Below are 24,556 nucleotides of genomic sequence, written 5' to 3'. Positions count from 1 at the left end.
TGCACGGAGTAAACCAATGCATGCATGGGGAGAACACGCAAACTCCACACGAGAATGTTGCGGTAGCTGGACTTAAACCCTGAACCTCTGCACCGTGAGGTTGCGCGCTAACCACCACGCTGCCGTGCCGCCACTGTGTGATATTTGGCCACTTGATGTCACTTTATTTTGCAGTGCGACCAAAAACAAGTGCTACAATGCAGAAACAAAAATACAAACTACAGAGACTCAAAGTGACCAAAAGGCACCGTTTAAGTTTTTTGCCCCGCCTTTTTGAGCTTTTTGGGAACCCGTATCAGCAAGATGCATTGTTCGTCTCTGCGTCCTAGACGCATCATTTTTGCTGGGGACGCATAGTCTCAAATCAACGTGCGTCCCCGGGACGCAACCTTTTTGCCACAAAATTGTCATTATTACCCGATTACTTTTTTTTAACAAAGATTTACTGAACTCCAAACTTTTCTTCAAGCAGATCCGCCATTGTTGTTTTGGTCTCGCGGTTCGAGTTTTCGTCTGCTCGCTGATCTCAGCCAACAAAATCTCGTTGTGTAGTGAAAGGAAGTCCGTGTTTTTTTAGAGAACTGGCTTTTTTGGCTCAACTCATTAAAAAGAGCCGGCTCTCAAACGGCTCACTTGCTTTGATGATTGATATTACGAATTATGTTGTATAAAAAAGTCAGAAAAAAAGGAAGTATAAATGGAGAAAATAAAGACAGGTTGGTGGTTATCCCTTTGATCGGTATATTACCAACAACAATTTGATGCAGAAATGAATTAATAATTTTATGATTAAAACTGAATGAATATATAGATTTATATTATATATTTGTTGCCGATTTATGATTTCAACCTCAATAACACTAAATTTGGGGGGGACCCATAGATCTCTGTTGGGACCCATAGATTTTTGGGCATGCGAGTCCCCGGGACCCATTACTTTTCAGAGGTAAAATGAACACTGAAGATGGCGGACAATTGTGTCTAAATTCTCAACTTTTCTCTAACGTTCAAGGAAAAATACATGAACTTTCATTCAAATCATTTTTTTTTAATAAATTATGGTTTGTCAACACAAGAAGGCACCAAATAACACAAAATGTCCCTTTTTGAGGAGTAGAATAACAATGGTCAAATGAAAACGACAACACAGCGCTAGCATGAGATTTTCACATGTTGTAACCTCTCATCACTTGGAGCACAATTATGATGTGCAAACATTTCGAAGAAAATGGTGCAGACCGGTCACTCTTGAGTGTCCCTAGTTTGTATTCATTGTGCTTTTTAGCATGTTTTTTTCATGCGCTAAATATTGTGAGACAGCAGTATATGGTGCTGGATCGGGAATCGGAGAGGAGGCGGACTTGCTAACACGAGGTGGTGTATCCCTGGACACAAAGAAAAGATTTCCATCTGCCCCAGGGATGTCGAACTTTTGGACTAGCGTGTGACGTCATCCACTCCGCTACAAGCACCCCTTGGGCATAATGTTAATCTGTTAATAAACAACGGGGTGGACTGCTGGAAGTGTGAATTTCCCTACGGGGATGAATAAAGTATCTATCTATCTATCTATCTATCTCTCTATCTAAATAAATATTCTAACCTCTTTTTCAGCTGATTTTCATTTCACCTTTTGGGAAACCTACACTCCCTGACCCTAACCTTGAGTTCAAATACAGGGTTCCTACAGCTTAAGAAAAGTTAAATTCAAGTCTTTTTAATGCCTCTTGAACTAAACTTTAAGACCAAGTAAACAAAACAAAAAAAAACAATCGAAACAAACAAAACAATACATCCTGCCTCGAACACGTGACCTGGCAAAGCTTTTAGCCATGGCCTTAAACGTTTGTTGGACAGCCACTTCTCACTAAATGGACACTTTCTCATGGTCCAAAGGAAACGTCTTTGTCCAGAGTTGCTATGTGTATTATGGGTAGAATTGAAACATGTGTCTATTGCGAAAGGCCCGACTGAAACCACATTAAACCAATTTGATAGTTCCGTTATTGTGGTCATGCAATGTTGGCACAAAAGTAAATCGGTTAATTATTATAAAAGAGAATTGATAAATGTGACTAAATCTTAAATCTTCACATTTTTAAGAATTTCCGAAATTTGATTGAAGACATTTTAATGCCAATTAAGACCATATTTATAGAATAATTAATTCAAACCTTTTAAGACTTTTCAAGGAATAGTGGAAACCCTGAAAGAGCCCTTATGCTTTATTTTTATTTGCGCCTATCTGCTTTTATCTCACTTTTAGCAGAGCTGTTCAAGGCAGAACACAGTAGGTTCGAGGAATAAAGGCTGGGGGGAGTGCTAGAGAGTGACATCATGCTCGTCCCCACGGATTTTCTTTTCTAATAGTATGTTCTTTCATGCACAACATAAACAGGCTGCCTAAGGCTGCAATCGTGACTTTAAGTCAGAGATGTTGGCAGAGAGTAACAAAGTTTTCAAATCCCGCACCCCGCCTTTACTTGCTGCACTTCTTCCAAAATAGCAAAATTGAATCTCCACTTACTTCTGGAAGCTGAAGATGACAAAGACTACAGCAAGCGAGAGGAGATCTGAGGCAATCCAGATGAAGCTATAAGCATACGGGCTCTGAAAGAGAAGCAAAACTATGTAGTTAGCAAAAAGCAGCCCTGAGGAGGGTGTCAACAACTCAAGTCAAGTCCCATTTTTTTGTATAGCCCTTGATCACAAGATGAGTCAAAGGAGTGCACAGGTCACAATTACACCATCCCCTGATCTCGAACCAACATGCAGTCAAGGAAAAACTCAAAACCTCAGCACAAAGAAAATAAGAAACCTTGCGAAAGGGCCTCATAAGTGGTTAATCCCCCTTCCAGGATGACAAGGCTACAATAGATTTAGCATTGGGTAACCGTACACAAAAAATAGTGAACATCAATAAAACAAAACAATAGGTCCAGAAATTGCATGACAGCAACGACGCCTCAAGCCTGTAAAATAGTCCAAAAATTCCATAACTGCAAAAAGCCTTAAGACAGCGGCAAGTTGCCTCATGTCAAAACTCAGTTGTCCCGCAAAAGCATTCTGAGTTACTGCATTTTTTTCTCCTCATGCATGCCCTGACATTTGCAAAGATCTTGCTAGCCTCTCCCGCTGTCTTCTTGTTTCTTTAGGGCAGTGATTCTTAACCTGGGTTGGATGGAACCTAAGGGGTTTGCTAAGTCCATCTCTGGGGATCTGTGGAGCCTCTGCCATTAAAGTAGTCGGACGAATATGTTTGAAACAACTTCGTAAACTTATCCCCTCTTCAGGGTTGGGTAGGGTTACTTTAACTTGATTACTTTCAATTACTTTTGGATTACTCCAATACCAAATATGCTAATAAAAGACAAAATAAACTAAATATGAATAAAATTATGACTCACAACACGTGGTAAGCTTTCTCTCCTGGCTTTGATCTCTTTGATCTCCGCCAAAACTAACATAAAATGCGACAGAAACAAAATGAAAATAAATCCAAACAGCTTGCCAACATCATTTTTGCCGTTCCGTGTATTCCGTTACTCCCCAAGCCTGCACCAAATTTAGTAATTTTATTCCTATTTAGTTTCTTTTGTCTTTTATTAGCATATGTGGTATTGGAGTAATCCAAAAGTAATTGAAAGTAATCAAGTTAAAGTAACCCTACCCAACCATGCCCCTCTTGACAACGTTGTAAGTGAGATAAAGTCAAATACTTCCTTGCACAAGATTAATATTTAGCATGGGTGAGATGGCCATTCACGATTGAAGAAGTCAATGATGAATACATTGATAAAATCATCAAAATTCAGCAGAACCCGGTTCAAAAGCAACTCTACAACAGTGTCAACGAGATGGAAGAGTATCCTGTTATTGCCACAAAAGCCCTAGAATTTGTTGGAACATATCATTTCTAGCAATCCTTTTTTGAGGATGCTAGACATAAAAACAAGGAAAAGGAACAGACTTTGCCGCGGAAATGACATGAGAGTAGCATTTGCCAAACTGTTCTTACAAAGGTTACGGCAGAAGTCACACTGATTTGCAGTTCTGTGATTAAGGGCACATGCATGATGTTGATTTTCTTCTAGACGGTTTAATTAGTGCACCAGTAGAAAAACTTTGTTTCAAGAATCTATATATATATATATATATATATATATATATATATATATATATATATATACACATTGCTTTACACAAAAGTAGAGTTCGGTGAATGAACATATGGAAGCGATGGGGTTTGGTTTTTCCAACAGGGGTTAGGGCCCGGTCACACAGCCTTTTGCGTCTGTATCGCGGGTAAAATTTTGCGATTTTTTTTTTTTTGCCCGTGGTTGCCCGCGGTAGAAAATGCGCAAAATTGGCCAACCCGCTGTTAATCCGTGGTATGCCCGCAAAACGACTGTTTTGCTTCCTCATTGCGTCAGTTCCACGTCATTTCCGCGTGTGGACCACGGGTGTAAAAGCTGCCGAGCCGGGCTGTAGAAATCATAACCGCTCAAGACACAGCCCCGTGAAGATCAAGATTTCAAGCTGTGGCACCGAAGAAGAAGCCAATATGTTATTTTTGTAATAGTTTTTCATTTTTATTTTATTATCTTGTTATGAAATGAAAAGAAATGTCAAGAAATAAAAATGGATTAAGACGAGGTCACTACGATGACGGGGATCCATGTTCATCCCCTTGACGTCTCGAGCACAACTGACGTGTGCTCGGCAAATCGCGCTGTATATACGCGGAGAAAGGCGTTTGACCGTCACACGCGTTACACACGCTAATTCACGTGATAACACCACGATACAGGCGCAGAACAAACGTGCTATGACCGTGCTCCACCCGCGATTACCCGCTAAAATTTTGCGTCCTACCCGCGTGTAACCACGCCCTGGCCGCGGCCGTAGCACGTCATTCCGCGTCTGTACCGCGTCATTACCCCGTGTGTACCACGTGTGCCGCCCGCTGTTACCCGTGGTCTAAAGTTTTGACCAGCGCAAAACTTTTTCGCGCGGCCATACGCGTGGAAAGCACGGCTGTATCTCGTCTGTATGGCGATCTCAAAGCGTCCAACAGCGTCTGCTTCACGGGCAGAAATTTCTGGCCGTGATTCAGCCTCGATCATCCCGTGAAAGGCTGTGTGACCGGGCCCGTAGGAAAAGATTAGGAATAGATTGGGCCGATTATGGCACAGATATTTTGTCATTTGACGGATATCGGTATCGTCATTTTTTACATATTCAATGCACCGATTAATAAGCAAAACACCGAGCAACAGCCAAGCTTCATATATCGTACTATTCGTACTTATTCTACTGCAAATTTATAATCTGCTTAAGTAGCCTTACGCAGTTGTTCGCTGATTGCTGTGACTATTGTGAATGAGACCCTGTTTTTTTTTTCGGATTTCCCCGTGTAAATGTTTGCAATTCATTTTAAATCTGACTCCTCTATTTACTGTTCACAAAGTAAGACAAACTTCGAACCTATTGTGTTGTGTGGCTTTTGGAGATACCAAACTTATTAGTCATGTAAAGGGGAAAGATTAGTCGTATTGTGTTGAAATTATAACTTATCTGCTGTAAAAGGTTTTTGAACGATATCCATCCATTTATTATCTGCACCGCTTATCCTCAGTAGGGTCACTGGGGTGCTGGAGCCCATCCCAGCTATCCTTGGGCAGTGGGCAGGGGACACCCTGAACTGGTTGCCAGCCAGTCGCAGGGCACACAGGGACAAAAAAGTATCTCGCTCATTCACACCGAGGAACAATTTGGACCTGAAATGCATGTTTTTGGAATGTGGGAGAAAACCGGATTGCCCGGAGGAAACCCAGGCAAGCTTGGGGAGAACATGCAAACTTCGCACAGGAAGGCTGGTAACTGGATTTGGTCCCATGACCTCAGAACTGTGCCGTGGACGTGCTAACCACTCAGCCGCCGTGCCGCCCGTTTCAGAGCACTATTCAAGTTTTATTTGAATTTATAGCAAAAATTCTTGCAACGTTTCAAACAACATTTTTTACACTTTTACAGCAAATGAGTATCTGCTCCAAATATCGGTTATCGGCCTCCTCTTAATAGTAATAATCGGTATTGGCCCTAAAAAACTCATATCGTTCGACCCATTGTTAAGGACCTCTGGTTCAGGGTCATTTTGTTGTTGCTATCAGATTGAGGATTTCTTACCATGAGCCAGACGGGGTAAGGCACCTTGCGGAGGACTTGGGGGGCATCAGAGGAAACGAAAGGCACCCCGCTGCACCACAGAAGTGAGTACAGCCACGGTTCATTCACTGGGTAGATTGTCACGCTCACGTTGTTGGCCAGATATTCCCTGCGAGAAGGAAAATAACATTTCAAAAAATTCCCCTAAAAAAATCCCAGCAGACAGTGCAATCTTTATACAGTATATTGTATTTTTTACACCTTAGGCTGCACCAGTTTATAGGGTACACACCCCAAAACTAGTCTTTTGTCATATATTTTTCATGTATAAAGTACACTGGATTATAAAGCGATGGAATTAAAACTATGGTAGGAGCTAGCGTATTTATTTATGTAAAATTGTTGAGCATTTTATATACTCAGGGCATGGATATATTAGTGCTACGACCTGTTTTGATCCCGACCACGTCTGCTCTCCCGTCCTGGCTTATGACTCGTTTTAGACCCCAACCACGCTTTGCTCTCTCAGTCCCGACCAGTTTTTCCATCCCTGACACCGCCATCGCTCGCTACGGAAGATCCACTTCCGTGCTCGGATCACAGACCAAGTGCGAGAGCGACTTGCTTCCCAAGTCCAGCGAACACCAGATCGTGGGTGCAGCCCTTCCTCTTTCTTTCAATAAAACTTGTGGTAACCATTACGCAATTGGGTCCTGTTTCCTTTCTGGTCCTGACACAATAGGAATAAAACCCAGGTCTTGGCAGTGAAAACACTTAAACCTAACCTTAGACTACTTGTGATACAGGTGACATATGAAAAGGCATTCCATTTTATCTCATTATCACACCACCTATCCAGTGCCAAAAACGAATGTTAGAGGATGGAACAGAAAGTAGTCCTGAAAGATATAAATGAACACGAACAAAGGCTCGACGAGGGAAACAACTTTCTGCTGTATCTGATAATGAATCCTGTTTATATCTTTCAGGACAAAATTTGTCATACAATACATCACAGGGTCAAAACAGAAGTATTGACCCTACTTTATTCAATATTGACTACGTACACATGATATTTCGACTCTTTCACCCACAAATCCAGTCCTTAAATTATGCATCTGAATTGAACAGCAGTGGAAGTATCAAAAACGCTACACTTCTCTTTCCATATTTTAAAGCCATTGTCTGGTCGCAGGAGTTTCCTTTAATACTTGATGAGCGATGACAAGCCAATGCATTTTGGTCTGTTCCTGTGGCAGCCACCAATGCTAACAACACAAAAAGATAACTAGCACATCTGTGTTACAATCTGCTACTATTCAATCAGCAATAGCAAGGATGAAAGGTAAGGCAAGGTCATTTATTTTTTAACACGATACATACTGTATATCACTGTGGCTGGCTTTGCTGTAATGAAGAGTCAGGCTTGTGATGCCCCTCTGCCTTATTTCTGCAACCGACAGCTTCTCATTGGTGGTCTGTTGATAGCCCCGCACTTTTCCTCTGTCAGTGTCGGGGGTCCACGTTACCTGCCGCCGAAACACATGAGAAACAAGTACCCTTATCTGATGGAATACCATATTTCCCTGTAGGTGCATGGATTATAAGGTGCACCCTTAAAACAATTGTATTTTGTGATATTTTTGTCATATATAAGAAGGACCGAACCATAAGGCAAATTAAACCACAGTAAGGGCTAAGATTGCACGAGAAATAAAACGTTCTGTTTTTGTGGGATAATATCACTGATCACAATTCATATCATTAGAGGCATCGGGAATCAAACCCATATCGCAGTGGGCAGCGGACCAGATCCTCTCCACTAGACCACTAGGAATATAGACAACATACAATAGGGATTAGGTTTTATCTCATCAACAAAATATTTTTAGTCACGGGACCAAATTGTTGTTATTATTGGACTTGACCAAGAGATGGAGTCCACTGAAATAAAATATTGTATCACCGACACGCAGAGTATTTCTGCATAAAACGCTGAACTGAATGAAAAGAAAGGCATTGTTGAAAGAAATTTTGTCATTCTGAACTGTATGATAAAAAAGGCATAGTGGGAAGTCATTTGGTCATCCTAAAATATATAAAAGCATTGTCGGACATATTCAAAAAGTTTGTAACCTATAATGCTTGGTTTGAGCCGAGAAAAACAAAAATCCGGGCAGATTTTTAATCATTTTCTGTTAAAACCGAATGCTTTATCATGCGTCGCCTGCATCTCTTGTGGTCTACTGGATAGGCTCCGGCACTTTCCCTGTCGCGATCCGGATTTGATTCCCATTGCATCCAATGATTTGTAATTGTGAACAAAGATCCATTTCCCTTGCGGCCTGACAGTTGAGCTTTTTGATTTGATCCCGTCGCCACAGTTGATATACAATTGTATATGGACTGAATGATCATTGCGCAAAAATGTTAGCGCGTATCTCCAAATACAAGGTGCACCAGATTATGAGGTGAAGGTTAAAATGTCTGGCCATTTTGGGGTTTTTGGGAGTGTCTTAGATATTAAATGGTCATCATTTCTAAGTTATTGCATAAAATGGAAGCTGTGTGACATATATAAGTTCGTAGGTTGTGTTAGCAAGCAGTTTTCAATATTCTTTCATGGTTAATTATTAGAGAAAACAACAAGAAAAACACAGATTTTGATGGATTTAAAATGTTGGTGTTTTTCTGTACAGAAAACAAACAAAACAAGTTTTCTGGGTTGGATTGGAAGTATGAAACTATTTGTTGAAGTCATTATAAATAAAGAACACAATTTGTGCATTAAAATCAAATACCGGTAACCATTTTTGCAAATTGATTAAACAATGCATCTTTGATGGTGGAAGTTACTAGGAGCAGTATGATCTTTCTTTAGCTTAACAATAATACGCTATTCTTCTATGTGAGCAGCAAGAGCAACATATTTCTAAACAGAATGAACTAATAAACTAGTGATACAATATTAATACTTGTAAAAAAAATACAAAGCACAAGGAAGAATAAAAAATGATGATAAAATAATAATAAAAACTACAGACTCAAAGTGACGAAAATACATCATTTTTCTTCTCAATAGAAAACAACATTAAATTGGTGTGGAAATTGTATATATTTTATGTTTGTGTTGCTGTATAAATCAATCATATGTCAAAGTGTGTGTGAGAAATAAAAAGTTATTAAAAAAACTGGTGTTGAGAAATAATTTTTTCAACATTTTTTGACAGATATTGTGCCTAAAGATTTTTTAATAAAGAAAAAAAACCATTACTCATCTCAAAAAAGGTTGGAAAACACTTGTTTAGGGTGGTGATAGCCCTGGAAAGAAATAGTCTGGACTATAGATCAGTACGCTCTTGACCCAAATAGGGTTATTTATTTTTGTTTTTTAATGTAGCATTGTCATAAAAAACAGATTTGATAGATAAGTATAAAGAGGCACGTACAGTGCTCACCCGCTTTTGGGGGATTCCGGCTTTCTGCACGGCCCACATGGTGTCGGTGAACCAGGTTCGGTAACGGGGGTGTCCTGCAGGGGGTCTGCGGACGTTGAGGAGAGCCGAGCTGTTGGCTCTGAGGGCAAGCCGGAGCATTTCCAGCAGACTGCAAACCGTCTGGTTGCCTATCCTGTTCCGATCCCTGCCTGTCAACGTGCCCACTGTCCAATAGGGATCCTTCTAGCATAAAAAGAAAGCAATGGACAGGGAGTCACTTGAAACCCTCAAAACTAGCAAGACTGAGTGAGGCAAATTATAATGAGACACAAATTCTGCTTTTAGTCAAGTCTATGTCATGTTTGCAGAGGTGGACCTAAATACAGGGAAGCCAGGTGTGTTCAACAAAGGATGGTATTAATTAAAATAACAGGAACAAACAACAACAAACCAGGTCTAAAGACAACTAGTAAAGTGTCCGAACCAGAAACAAAAACCAAACCAGACATGCTGACAGAAGACAAGATGGAAGTGGCAAAGACCCGACCTCGTTGGCTGTCCAAACAGTCATTATAAAGGGTCAGGGTAATCATCGTTAGAGCACAGGTGCGTCCAGTTTCACACCTGGTTGGCACCCTCAAGAGGAAGGTGGTGTCAGATCTTGACAGTACCTCTTCTTTAGGGCCGGATACCCGACAACCCCCCAAAAAATAAAAAATAAATCACAGAGGCTTCAGCAGAACAGGGGATGGTGGAGACCTAGGGTCCTCCTTTGTCCCCTCTGAAACAGGGCTAGAAGCTGTCTCGCCACCGGAACAATGTAACAGAAAAGGCCGACAAACGTTCTCTTCTCCACCAGTACAGGGTAAGAGAAGTGGCAGAGGTAACATTTTCCATCCCACTAGAACAGTGTAACAGAAGCAACTGAGGGGCCTTCTCTGCAACACCGGAAAAGGGTCACAGAAGCAGCCGAGGGACCTTCTCTTCAACACCCGGACAGGGATGTGAAAGCTTCTTGCTGGTGGTCTGTTCATTCCTTTTACATTTGTGGTTTGGTTTTTGTTTCTGGTTTGGATATCGTCTGGTTTGGTGGTGGGTCTTGGACAAGTTCTGTTATGTGACCCCCTTTTTGTTTGTTATTTTGTTCCTGCTTTTTTTTATCAAATACACTACTTTCTTAGCAACCCTGCCTCTGCTGGGTCTACCAGCAAAATGTGACTGTCAAGCCTTTCCTTGGCATGCTAGTCGAAAGTCCTAAAAATGGCGAGGCAAATGACTGAGTCCCCTGTCACTCATTCTAGTTGTTTTAATTATGCGATATGGCTGTTATCAACATTTACGATGAGTGATCCCATTAATTAAATGATGCAATAATATCTTTCATGTATTTGTGATGCCTTCTGCTCACACCTCCAGTTAAAAATACCCTGCTTGGGCTGAAGCCACAGTAAACTGAGTCATTTGAGGTTTTTGCAACACAGCTAAATGCCAAAAGTAAAATATTTGGCACAGTTTTGCTCCAGTGAATAGTAACTTTCAAGAATTTTTCGAGTGGAGGTAATATTTACAAGACAAACTTGTAGTTTATTGCATCAATTTGCGAGCATTTTGAATATTATCGATCACAAATACAGTGGCACTTCTACATACGAGCTACTTGAGTTGAAGAAATTCAAGATGTCTTTTGAGCAATAATATTGCCTGTCATAGAAAATAAAATTCAAGCTACCACTAGAGGGCCAGGTACTCAAGAATACTCATGGACATCATCAGCTCGTCCTAGTTAGCATATGTGTTCCCCACCTTACAGACTTGATCCTGCACCCTTGTGTTTTTTCAAATCCTGGTCCCTCGTAGTCCCTCAATCCTCCCACGTGTCTTTTCCTCACTCCCCTACCACCACACATTGACCTCCGTTAGGGAGCGCTGACTTCTTTCAGTAAGTTCTTATAATAAACTCACATTTTATTTCATTAACTTATTACTAGATTTGCATATCCAACTACTATTTTAATGTGTTTGTAAATTATCAGGACGATGTTTTTTTCTGCTATTCAGGGTTATTTTGGATGATTTGGGGATGCCGGGACGGATTAATTGGTTTTCAGTTATTTCTTTTGGGGGAAATTTGCTTTACATACGAGAAGTTCTAGATACAAGTTGACCTAGAAATTAATTTAGCTCATATGTTGAGTTGCCATTGTATTTGTGTATTAAGAGATATTTTACCTCGAGAAACCAGCGGCCCGCGTTGAGCAAACGTAACTCTGTCCAGTTGAAGAAAGCGGCGTCCTCATGCTGTCTGTCTGGAAAAATTGCACCGACATCTGTAGTTCGTCTTAAGGTGCGATCTCGCATGAGGTATGGAACACCGTCCACACTACAGATAGACATTTTAAGAATAGGGTGTAAGGAATTTATGTCTTTATGTTTTACTTCAAAATGTATCAATCCAATCAAAAATCAAAATATAAATCGGTTTAATTTATCTTACTTTATTTGTGTGTGTGTGAGTGTGTGTGTGTGTGTGTGTGTGTGTGTGTGTGTGTGTGTGTGTGTGTGTGTGTGTGTGTGTGTGTGTGTGTGTGTGACTTATAGGCTCCAAAATAGCTGAACAGATTTTTGTGAAAATGTATACTTTAGGCCTCTACAAGTGTCAAACAGAATCCATAAACATCTGCTTTCATGTAGTCCTCTTTCCTGGGGGCTCTAAAACCCACTGGGGGCCAAATTGCGTAATGCAGCTCCCGACCGCCGACCAAGGAGCTTAATCCAATCTTTATCAGCCCGGCAATACCAAACCATTTGCTTGTAAAGAATATGGCAAGTATTTGCCCCTGAAAATAATTAAACGTCAGCAAATATTATGTGGAAAAAAACTTCTATCTTAAGGATAATAAAGCCTACTTTTATTATGGCCAAACCAGGATGAAGGTTTCAAAAATGGCCTTTGAATAAAGTATTGTATTTTACGGCACACCCACAAATCCCAAATTGGCCAAAAATGTGAACATGCGCCTTATAATGCGATGCGCCCTATATGCGGATAAAATACACATCTTTCAGGCAGACCGAATTACTTCCCTCAATGCTTTACATTTCAATCCGTTCAAAAAGACCAAATCTATTGCCACAATGTTTTTCTATCCATTGAAATCAGAATCTAGTGCGCTTCATTAAGATTTACGAGTCAGCGATACAGTAGTGTATTTCAGTGGTCCCCAACCCTTTCTATACCACAAACAGGTTTAACATCTGAATGTATTCCCGCGGCCATGCTCAATAAAGCATCGACATTTTGGTATCATGACTGAAACCAGCATGATGATGAGATAAAACCTAATGCCTTTTCATGTGTCGTCTGTATTCCTAGTGGTCGAGTGGATAGCATCCACTGAGCTCTCTGCCACGATCTGGGTTCAATTCCCGTTGCACCCAATGTTATGCAATATGATCATTGATATATTCTGACTGATCAAACAATGCACAAATTTGGTACTTTTTTTATTACCCTTACTGTAGTATTAATTCCATGTACTTCATTATTGTCCTGTGCGCCTTGTATATGAAAAATTATATCACAAAGGACGATTTTTTGGGGGTATGCCCTATAATATAGTGCGCCTCATAGTGTGGAAAAAAAAAGTGATATACGATGTAAAACTCAATGGAAATAACCTTAGAGTGACGTCAGCCTCCAGGGAGCTAGCTCCATGCTGCAGAGCTCTGTTGAAGGACACCAATGTGTTTTCTGGGGCCAGCTGGAGAACATAAAATTTGCTCGATTGTGTGAGAACACTCTCTGGCTCACAAACACAAATGTGCAGTATCAATTGAGTCAGTCAACTGGATAAGACAGTGAAAGCTGGCAATTGAGCAACTCACCATTGGAGCTCCCCGTCGGCCGATTACGTTTGGCCGAGGCTTGAGGCTGTGACGGTCCATCACGCAGGGGCAAGAGAATGTTAGCGGTGCTAGATAAAGGGCCAACAGGATGATTGTGTAGCTGATTAACACCATCATCTGGAAATCTAGGACCGAAGGAACATTTTAATAGGCTTCATAATAGGATGACAATAAATTGATTTACTGGAGAGGCTTATTGTATGTTGCCTAGAACATTGGTTCTCAACTAGGACGCACCAGCCCACACTGTTTGTGATCTGTGACCCAAATGGAGAAAAAAATCCACTTCTAAAATCTATTGATTCAAAGGCAGTTTAAATCAGATAGTATATATATATATATATATATATATATATATATATATATATACATATATATTCACATGTTTAAAAAAATGACCAGCAAAACCCCAAAAACTTCAAATAAGACAGGAGTTGGTTTGGACATCTACAAATCCTGCCTAACCTGCAAAGCCACTAGGATTGCTGGTGAGCCACCCACCCATTTCACACCCTCTTCCACCTGTTGGAAGGACCTGTTGACTGCAGTCTGAGAACTAGAACCAGCAGGCTCAAGGAAAGTTTCTCCCATCTGGCTGTCAGGACTCTTAACTCTGTCCCTGCCCTACCCTCTCCCACCCCTCTGCCTTTTGCAAAACAATGCAAAATTGCTCTATCTAGATTCAGGCTGTAGTTTGCACATTTTTCATCGAAAAGCTTATGCATTTTTATGTTTACATGCATACTTTTTTTTTTACCTTGCTTCTCTTTGTTATTTGTACTGTGCCTTATGTATTGCATGAGCTGTATGTTGGGTATATAGCATATTTAACAATAAAGTCAGAAGTTAAGGTAAATATCCCCTTTCATGTTCAATTATGTGCATTTTAATGAAAACCAAAAACCTTCACTTGAGTAGCTTCAGCCATTTTTAATAAACTCAACATGAACAAATATGAATTAAAAAAGTCCAACATTTTTGTTGTTCTGTCCACCAAAAAGTGAACTGCACTCATTCGGCCGTGATCCAATATCCACAATTGCATATTGCTGTGAGCACATTTTTGCCGGGCATGGTGTTTCTTTTTTTGCAATTGTAGTATTTTTGTCAAAAATGAACCACAATCTTGCAGCCACAATCCATTATCCCGAATTCCATATCGCTGCGAGCCGAGACAGGCACAAGGAACTTTTGCCACGAGGCATACTGTTCTGTTCTGCTGCATTTTAATGGTAATAGCCTTTTAAACTATATTCTTGCTTGATTGGGGAATTGGCAATGTTGCAGTGGTGGAGATTGGAAAATTGAGAAAAAAAAAGACCAACACTTACTGGATCTCTCTCTGCGGACCACATAACCAGCGACCAGCCAGCTAAGAGCTGTGACAGTTGTCAAAGCACCAATATGAAGGAATGGAGCTGTGGACTAACACAATTAGAAAATAAGCCAGAGTTAAACATTTTTTTCATAATATAGAAGTATGCTGATAATTCCAGGACAGTTATCCCCAGCTGTATCATGGTTTAGGTTTTGCTGTTTCGATACTTTGCGGATTTTCATTTTGCAAATGCTACTCCTATCTAGGATTTTTTTAGCCCTATCTTACCTCTACATGGTCGTGAGTAAGAGGAATGTGTCTCCAGGGAAAAAAAATACTACTTAAAGGTAAAAAAAACTCACTGGCACTTTCATTATTATTTCTACAGAAAATGTTTGAGAATGTCATGTGTTTAAATTGATAGTAATGTAGGTCAAATGTTTTGCTGTATACAAATATTGATGTCATTTGTAGGAATAACTAACCTGGAGAGACACGAGCAGCACGTTCCACTCATCTGCCCATATGTCATCAACGGAGACTATCCCAGAGATCGTAGTAAGGAGCGTTGCTAGCACACCAATCTGTGTCATGTAATATAAAAGAATTATGTCAATTTCAAAAAACAAAAATGAAAAAGGCCGTAAATCACTTCACCTTGTGGAGCCAGTACAGATTAAGCTGTTGTCCCAAAGAAATGTGGAAAAACGCCAAGATCTGACAATGAAACAAGACTTTAGGTTTGAGCATCGACGCGATAAATGTAAAATTTTCAACCGTACTCAGAAACAGTATTGAATAAAACCTAAGGATACGCAAAAATGCGGGTTTTAAAAGCAGGGTCTGTACACCATTTCCATGGCCAAATCCAAGCACTTTTCAAGAACTTTCATAAACATTTTTTCAATTTATCCAGTGGCATTAAAAGTGAAAATCCGCTGTGAATCATGTATTTTGCAGATCCACAAAGGTATCAGTAATTTACAGTTGTGATTTTGAATCTTGCGTGAGCATTTATCAAGACATGTGATTTTTAGATCTCAAGTAAATTGTAAATATATTTGGTAAATCTTTGTTAAAAAGTTATATGTGTAAATATTTTTGAGGCAAATTTCTCCACATATAGATGTTGGGTAAAACAACAGTAATGTGTAACTTGCATTTTCAGTTGCAGGAAGTGATTCCCATTAGAATTTACTACTGTAAAACACTTCATTTTTTTGCTTGGCCCATAATAAATATCCATAATTGATAAGTAATCCCCTGCACAAGTGTAACATGGACCTCTACTCTAGGGGGCGATGATGCTTCATAGGACAATGCCAAACAAACTAATGTCAGCTGGCGGGGGAAGAAGAAATGCAACGGCAAAGCAAAGGCACCTACGAGCATTGTTGGTGTTGTTTTTAAGCAAACAATTTCAAGCATTTACAAGCATGTTTCAATCCTTAAATACATTAAAATTTAAGCATTTTCAAGGGTTTTAAAAGTTTTTAGGATTTTGCCTATTACGGGTTCTTGTTGGAACATTACCCCAAGATTGTTCACCGTCTTGTAATGTTTGCTGTCATTGTTACATCCCTTCTCGAAAGGCACTCTTACCATCAAGACTGAAATGTAGCTGAATCCCACGGTGGTGCTTGCAAGGATGGGGATAGTCTGATCCCTCCATTCCCCTGAGCGATTATATACTGACCTAAAAATACAAACAGGGATATGTTTGATTTAGATGATGCTCATTGAAACAATTGTAAATCTGTTTCACATTTTGAACTTCAAATGGATCTTCACAGAAATCATTTTTCAGGTAACCACTGACACTGTTTATTACCCTCTATTTTATGTGATGGTTTGATTCCTTTTTTGTGTGTATCGCAATATCTCATTGAAGGACACATTCTTTTTTTTTAATGATAGCATGAACCACCAGGACAGGCTTTCGCTTTTGAAGCATGATGTTTTAAAAATGACTGCAGAACAGATAAATGAAATGTTATTCTCTTAACATTCCTTAGCTTGCTTTTTGACAGGTATCTGGTGTTGTATTTTCTATTGCCAGTCCAAAAATGTCATTTCCACATTTCTAGTCATTGGTTACGTAACACTGATGCGTGGATAGAGTAAACAGAGTAACTCATATGTCCGTGAAAGTGCGTCCTTAAAGGGGCACTGTATTGTGTAGTACAATCAAAAAGCACAAGGGAGAAAGCAAACTACAGAGAGTCAAAGTGACCAAACCATATCATTTTTCTTCTTATTTTTTTACCCAGCATTTCACGTTTTGGGGGTATCTGCGAAGCAAGATGGTGGACAATAATGTCAGCTTCTTCTTGGTGATGTTATGTAAAATATATACATTTATGATACATCATGCATTTTTGCTTATTATTAAAGTAAATATTGTTTGTTTGTTTTTTGAAATGAGTGTAATTTTTTTTACCACTAGAATGGGTTAAATAATGCACAACGTCCATTTAAGACAATCACGTAACCAATCCGGGAACCTACAGCTTAAGGCAAGTTAAATTCAAGACTTTGAGACTTTTTAATGCATTTTAAAATAAAATTCAAGACTAAGTTGACAAAAAACACACGAGTGAAACAAACGAAACATAAAAACACAAAAATATCTTGCACACAATAAATTGTGCTTTGTACAAGTTACCGGGCAAAGCTTTCAGCCATGGCGAAAAACGTTTGTCGGACAGCAACTTCTCATTAAATGTGCACTCCCCCGTGGTCCAAAGTAAAAGTCTCTGTGTATTGTGGGTAGACTTAAGACGTTTGCCCTGAAAGGCCTGACTGAAACCACATCACCATTTTGATAGTTTAGTTATCGCGGTCACGCTACGTTGCCACCTAAAGCAATCGCTGAATCATTAAAAATGACAATTTGTAAATGTTACTAAATATTTTTAGTTCAAACAAATATAATGTAACATTTGAAGACTTGAAAATTTGATTTAAGACATTTGAATGCAACTAAAGGCCTTATTTTTAGAATAATGAATTCAATGCCTTTAAAGACTTTTTCAGGATCCGGGAACCCTGCCAATGCAATTCCCATCTTTGGCATTGCTGTTGAATACAGGCAAATGAAGAAAACACACTTCCAATATGACACCATGGAAATAAAGCCCACCTCTTACTCCGTATGAAAGTGATATTTGTTGTCTTCATTTTGATAACCAAAAGGTTTACTAATTGCTAAAAATATAAGGTAATAAATTGATTAGCTTGGCACCTAGCGTGATTGTTTGCGCATGAGCAGTGATCTAAAGGTCAAAATTTAATTGTCAACTGCTTTGTATGTCAATCAAGTACAGACGCTCCCCTACTTACGACCATAGTTGGTTGAGTGGTTTGATCCCTTAACGACTAGGGGCACCTTTTCCTGTGGTGTGTCTTAGGCAAGTACAGCCTGGTGACACCCATCCCTCTCCAGGCCAACAAAAGTACTGTTCAATATTTTAGCCATGACGAGGTGCGAAAATGACATGACAGATTTAGTGGCTTGAAATTGATCACAGACTGACTATAACGAACGAGTGAAGCGTCAGCAGTGTTCATTTTACCTCTGAAAAGTGATTGGTCCCGGGGACACGCATTCTCAAAAATCTATGGGTCCCAACAGAGATCTATGGGCCCCCAAAATGTAGTGTTATCGAGGTTGAAATTGTAAATCGGTGACGAATATATAAATAAATATATAAATCTATATATTCATTCAGTTTTAATCATCACACTTAATTTGTACTACAAAGCAGTTATCACTTCAGATTTTTCAGTTCACAAAAATATTGTACATTATACAAAATAATATTGCTGAAATATTAGTCTATATATTCATGCAGTTTTAATCACTTCAGATTTTTCAGTTCATATATTCTTCGTGGTTTGCTGTCCCGCCACAGTTGTAATGCCTTCTCAAGGTCCAATTGGAGCAACGGAATTTCCATAGCTAATGTGTGGTTTTCATTATCGTTGTGCCGATCCAATATGCTTTTCTGAAAGTTCGTATTGCGAAATGCTTTATGCAATCCAGTTTTTTTGTCACGCTGGGTACACGCACTACAGAACATGTAGCTTCCATTATCATCCTTCTCATAGCGTAACCAGGAATATAATTGAGTCAATTTTGGCAGAAAACTCCTTTTCTTGCTAGGAGTATTCTTTTGTTTATCTTTCGTCGAATCGTTCGCTTCAAAACACGTGTTTTCCTTGCCTTCGCGGTCTTCTGAAGAATTTCTCCGCCGTTTTTTCGCGCCAGAATTATTGCCGTTGTTACCACTTTCTGTGTTATGTTTCAACTTATTACCGACACTGAAGAAATTACCAATTTTTTGTTGATTTGCATCTAATACCAACTGTTTTTCCGGAGGCATACTTCTGTTTCACTCGACAACCACCAAAACAATGACGTCATCTCGAAGCAACGAGATCTCGTTTGCCGAGTTCGACCAAAAGACCAAAACAACAATGGCGGATCTGCCTGACGAAAAGTTTGGAGTGTGGTAAATCTCTGTTAAAAAACAAAAAGTAATTGGATAATAATGACAATTTGGTGTCAAAAAAGTTGCGTCCCGGGGACGCACGTTGATGTGACACAATCCGTCCCCAGCAAAAATGATGCGTCTAGGACGCAGGGACGCGGGCAAACGAGAACACTGGGTCAGCATAATTTACTGAGTACCCTTAAAATACCATATTGTTTATGCCCACATCTCACGAAACGATTCAAAAGCTGACTCACCAATTGAACTCATCAAAGTCATTTTGCGCCACCAACCAGAAGTAGGCCCAAAAAAGGAGCAGGAAAAAGGAGCTACACAAGATGATAAACCACGTACACTCCCACTGTAGAAAGACACAGAAAGAGAAAATTACAATGTAACAAGTAGGAAAACATGTCATTGAGCTGGTTGGACACTGAAGGACTCGTGCCCTCAGTAGTTAACAGGATCAGAAGGTAATTCCATGTGAGCGGAGACCACGGCAATGATAGGCCGCTCAACACATCCTGTTGACCAGTGATCAGCTTTGCCACCTCAACATGCTTTAGCTAGTCCTTTCTAACAGCTTACATAAGCGGATGTGAGGAAGGACATTTGAATCAAGTGAGGGAAGGGAATGTATGCCAAGTGTAGAAAACATTTACCAAAGACAACCATTTTGTGTGTGCGGTAGTTGTTGCCCAACAAAAAGGGAATCCTCGGCCAGCAACGATGGACAAACATTAGTAAAACAGATTAGCGGACATTTTCAACCTTAGAACGAAATAAAATTAATAATACGAGACTTTCAGCATTCTCATCTTAAATGGCGATAGAGGTGAACTCTGTAATGGAAGTGAGATGCCAGGAGAATCCATATGACAGTAATTAAAATCTACTTGAGAAAGAAAAATGGATAGGTTTTTTTTGCACAAGTTAAAGATGACTTTTGGTGAGTAAAATGTGGCTGTATTCCTTAGTATGGTAATAGTGCAATTTTATGTGGTTATTATTGACGTTTTGTGAAGTGTCACAGCTGTAGCTACAGTAGATGTTTTCTAACCAGGGTTGGCTTGATTCAGACGTAGCACTACTGAAGGCCTAGGTATGAAATGCACGGCCCGCCACTGAAATCACCGCCATAATTAACAAAGCACGGACTGCTTTTTCACACGTGAAAATATCACTATATAGCCAACTTTTTAGCATAGTGATTGGCAAATATGATGTATATATGATGTGGAATTTACTCTAAAAAACATATTGCAAGTCAAAGAATCTAAGTGCCAGAATGTGTTGTGTTTGTGAAAATTCTCTGATAACATTATATATACCAAGCAGCATCTTTGCATATTTGGTCAAAGTGTTGTCACAGCGACAGGTTTCTTTGATAACTCACAAACTCCATTTTGTAAAATCATGCCGTGTTTTAACTAACAACCAGAGGGAAAAAAACTCTAAACAATTCTGCCTGCATTGCCTGAAACAAGGTCACATAACAGGCCTGTATGGAGATCAATACATAGATCCTTCCACTGAGTAACTACTGTGACGAGCAATTCTCTTGACTATAATATGGCTGTGTGTCTGATGTTTGGAACAAACCAATCTGTTAAGATTTTTCCAAATGTAACCAGTTCTTATAAACTTATTGGCACTGAACACTGCTTCCTCAAATGCTACTTAAATGACGAACGTCCTCTACTAGAGGCCCCGGAGTTTGAAAGTCTTACGCAGTATCTTAGCTGTTCCAAGAGCTTCGCTCTTCTGGATTGAGGTTTCGGATGTTGTTCCTGGGATCTGTTGAAGCCACTCTTCCATTTCAGGGGGTTACTGCCCCGAGTCCCCCCACTACCAAGGGGACAACAATGCCCTTGACATTCCACATCTGTTCCAGCTACTCTTTCAACCCTTGCTCCTTATTCAGAATCTTGTGTTCCTTCTTCCTTATTTTGGATGGGATCGCCACATCTCCTATCACCACCTTCTTCTGCTTTTCATCCAGCACCACTATGTCTGGTTGGTAATCCAAGGGCTGCTCGTCAGCCTAGAAGCTAGGGTCCCACAGGATTTTGGCCCTTTTGTTCTGAGCAGAAGTCTTTGGTACGGCCCATTGGGATTTGGGTACTTCTATTCCATACTGGTTGCAGATGTTCCCGAATATTATTCACCTACTTGGTTGTGCCTCTCCATGTACAGCTAGCATCTTACACACTGCCACGATGTACTGGACTGTTTCAGGGGTATCTTTGCACAGTCTGCACCTTGGGTCTGATTTACTCTGATAGATTATGGCCTATATAGCTCTTGTGCTAATGGCCTGTTCTTGTGCTGCCATGACCAGAGCCTCTGTGCTGTCCGTCAGTCCTGCATTTTCCAGCCACTGGTAGGATTTCTTGATGTCAGTCCCCCCTCTATCTGATGGTCGTAACTCATATAAAGAGGATTGTCCCTACAGGAGGTCTGCTCCTCCTCCTCTACACTCTCATCAGCGACACCTGAGACATTTACTCAACAGGTGATATTTTTGGGTCATTTGTTCGATGTACGCTTGGAATTTCCAAGTTGTATCTAGGACTATGGCATTGATGCCTGTGATCCCTCAACCTCAGTGATATAGTATATAGTATTGGTATTGTTACATGTCACGGCCCGTCAATGCGGAGGGCCAGCTCATCTCTGAAGAGTGACGACGCTTCACAGTGAAAAACAACTGTGACCAGATGATGAAGGTCGTGTATCTGAATCAAATCAAGAAGCTTCTCGAGCTACTGGTAAACATGGAAAGCAGCACTATCTGTTCCATGTGGGGAACGAAACCCCTACCCAAAAAAATAGCCTGAAGAGGGATGGGGACCGCCAGGCTGTACTTGACACACCACAGGAAGTAGTGTCCCTACGACACTGGTGGTTAAGGGATCCGTGAGGCATAAGCCATGATATATATATATATATATATATATATATATATATATGTGTGTATATAGTCTCACCGTTGAAGTGTCGTCTTGAGAGCGCTGGTAGCGTTTCCAACGGCAACCATAGATGCCAGCAACAAAGGAAACAAGCACTTGCTTTTCATAGACCTGTAAAGGTTGGTGTTTCACCATGCTCCTTTAGCCGCAGCCCACCTCCAGTTTCTGAACATCCCACACTGACCTGGGAACCCTGAAAAAAGCCGGAATGATCATTTGGATTTGCAGCTTTAACATACTTAGTAACAATTTACATCTATCTATCCATTTGCTGAATTGTTTATCTTTATAATAGGAAAATGTTAATAACTATGCAATATGAAAGTTAATTTTTTTTCACATATTTCTGCAAGATTTAAGGGCAAATGTGACCCACAGGATTTGCGTTTGACACCTGTGGTTTTGATAATACTTCCACAATATTAAGAATAGCTACAATGCAAACTGTTTCCTCTGCAGCAAATGCAAATAAAATGACCTTGTTGTGTGTTAATATAGATTGTTTACACAAAACAAGACAAAAAAAGATGACAACACAAGACTTTGTTGGGGGTAAAACTTCTTTGTAGGGAACTCAACATATTAAGTGCAAAGTGGGTAGGTCATGTTTGGTAAAAATGCCTGGGGAAATAAAAGTAAAGGTGTGAAAATGCGGTATGATATGAAATTAAATTTGGGGCTGATTTGCATGATTCGCTAATGAGAAGTTAAAACACGCTTTTTTGTTTTACAGTGAATATAAAAAAAACTCAACTTTACTGTATTAGCATTCGTCATAGGAGTCTGACTTCTGCCACCAAGCTGTCTGTTCACATTAGTTCAGTTGTATTAAATAAATTACTTTTTTTTCTTACTCCAAAAACACTTGAGTCAAAAATGGGACCAACCCACTACTCAGTCTCCAAGCACTACCTTGTAAATAGTTGCCTATTTGACATTATTTTTTACCGTATATTTCTCTTTTAAGTCTTTTTACAGGCTTATCCTGGAGTGTCATCTAAGCTCGTTGTAAACATTGTTCACTATGTTGTTATCAATGACAATTCCAATTGAATTGGATCGATTTGAACCATTTTGTCTGCGTAGTTTTAGCCAAAACACCCTAAGTGGTTTGATTGTTCTGAACAAACTGACCCAGAATATTTTGTAAAGAAATGAACCAATTATTTTAAACAAACATACTAACAATAGCAGAACAGTAAAAATGTAAAGCTGTCATTATTCAACGTTGCATCAAATGCATGGATTTATACTGGATTTATAATTATACTCACAACTTCAGTCAAAATCATAAAAAGAAACATCACGATTTACTATGTGCTGTATTTAGAAATCAAAGTTTGAATAAATGAATAGCTATAATAAATGATCAAAACACGCAATAAATACATACATATTGATATTGATATAGCCATGCACTTTGTCTTTTTTGATCATTTTTTGATTATGAATAAAATGCATTACTGTCATAAACGCAATTTATTTGTGTCTTCATGTATTTTTATGGCACATATTCGCAGGTACAGTATATATTTATGCATTAATTTCAATATATGGCAGGATCGGTCCTCCATATTCCATCATGCACAGACAGACCCAAGGAAATAAATGCGATCTAAATATTAAAACACTTATCGCAATAAATTTGTCGTTACAAATACGGAAATTAATTTAAAATAAATCAATTTCCTCACCTTAACACGGGACGTTTGATCAGGCCACGTCAAAATATCTTCAAGAAAGTCTCCTTTCCCATGACGTCGTTATTAAAAAGTTCATGTGAAGATGCTCTCTCATTCATCAGTACAAAGTTAAGATGGAAAAAGAAAAGGATAATAGAAGTAAAAGTGTTACAATATTTTGTTGAGGTGCAACTAAAGCTTGCGTGGGCGCGTAATCAGCTCCTAAGTGTAGGCGGAGCTACGGCTGACTGGATGGAATGGAGTGATGGGTCGTTCGCGAACGAAAGGACTCTATGAGCTGGCGCTTAGAATGGAACTACAAGAGTCGGCACCCCATCGATAAGGAGCTCGCTCTCCCTCTCTCTCTTGCTCTCCCTCTTGCTCTCCCTCTTGCTCTCCCTCTTGCTCTCCCTCTCTTTGTCTTTCTTTCTTTCTCTCTCTCTCTCTCTCTCTCTCTCTCTCTCTCTTTATTTCCTGTCTCCTATCACTCTTTCTCCCCCTCTCTCTCTAAGCCTCATTATCTCTCTCTCTACCTCCCTTCCTCTTTTTATTTCTCTCACTCTCTCGTTCTTACTCT

At 39.7% G+C, this 24,556-nt stretch overlaps 1 protein-coding gene across 5 annotated transcripts in view; it reads right to left on the bottom strand.

Moving 5' to 3' along the window:
- The window catches only part of gdpd5a (glycerophosphodiester phosphodiesterase domain containing 5a), a 28,918-nt gene extending 4,699 nt beyond the window's left edge, over nt 1–24,219 (bottom strand). For 2 of the 5 annotated variants that reach the window (XM_088320648.1, XM_088320651.1), the window contains exons 1-14: nt 23,992–24,219; nt 22,316–22,490; nt 19,583–19,686; nt 16,432–16,525; nt 15,487–15,546; nt 15,315–15,413; nt 14,843–14,936; nt 13,491–13,636; nt 13,284–13,366; nt 11,835–11,985; nt 9,618–9,848; nt 7,552–7,697; nt 6,190–6,337; nt 2,528–2,610 (exon numbers count right to left, since the gene is read on the bottom strand). In XM_088320648.1, the coding sequence (XP_088176774.1) occupies nt 2,528–2,610; nt 6,190–6,337; nt 7,552–7,697; nt 9,618–9,848; nt 11,835–11,985; nt 13,284–13,366; nt 13,491–13,636; nt 14,843–14,936; nt 15,315–15,413; nt 15,487–15,546; nt 16,432–16,525; nt 19,583–19,686; nt 22,316–22,432 (1,556 nt within the window). In that variant the 5' untranslated portion in view covers nt 22,433–22,490; nt 23,992–24,219. The remainder of the gene's footprint in view (nt 1–2,527; nt 2,611–6,189; nt 6,338–7,551; nt 7,698–9,617; nt 9,849–11,834; nt 11,986–13,283; nt 13,367–13,490; nt 13,637–14,842; nt 14,937–15,314; nt 15,414–15,486; nt 15,547–16,431; nt 16,526–19,582; nt 19,687–22,315; nt 22,491–23,991) is intronic. The other 3 variants (XM_088320650.1, XM_088320652.1, XM_088320649.1) reach the window with 2 other exon arrangements.
- Nucleotides 24,220–24,556: the final 337 nt, after the last annotated feature.

The sequence above is a fragment of the Urocampus carinirostris genome, chromosome 17, assembly GCF_059441175.1.
Source record: "Urocampus carinirostris isolate Australia breed hairy pipefish chromosome 17, RoL_Ucar_1.0, whole genome shotgun sequence".
In the NCBI taxonomy this organism is placed as follows: Eukaryota; Metazoa; Chordata; class Actinopteri; order Syngnathiformes; family Syngnathidae; genus Urocampus; species Urocampus carinirostris.
Note: the sequence above shows the minus strand (reverse complement) of the source record. Positions and strands in the feature narration are given on the sequence as shown.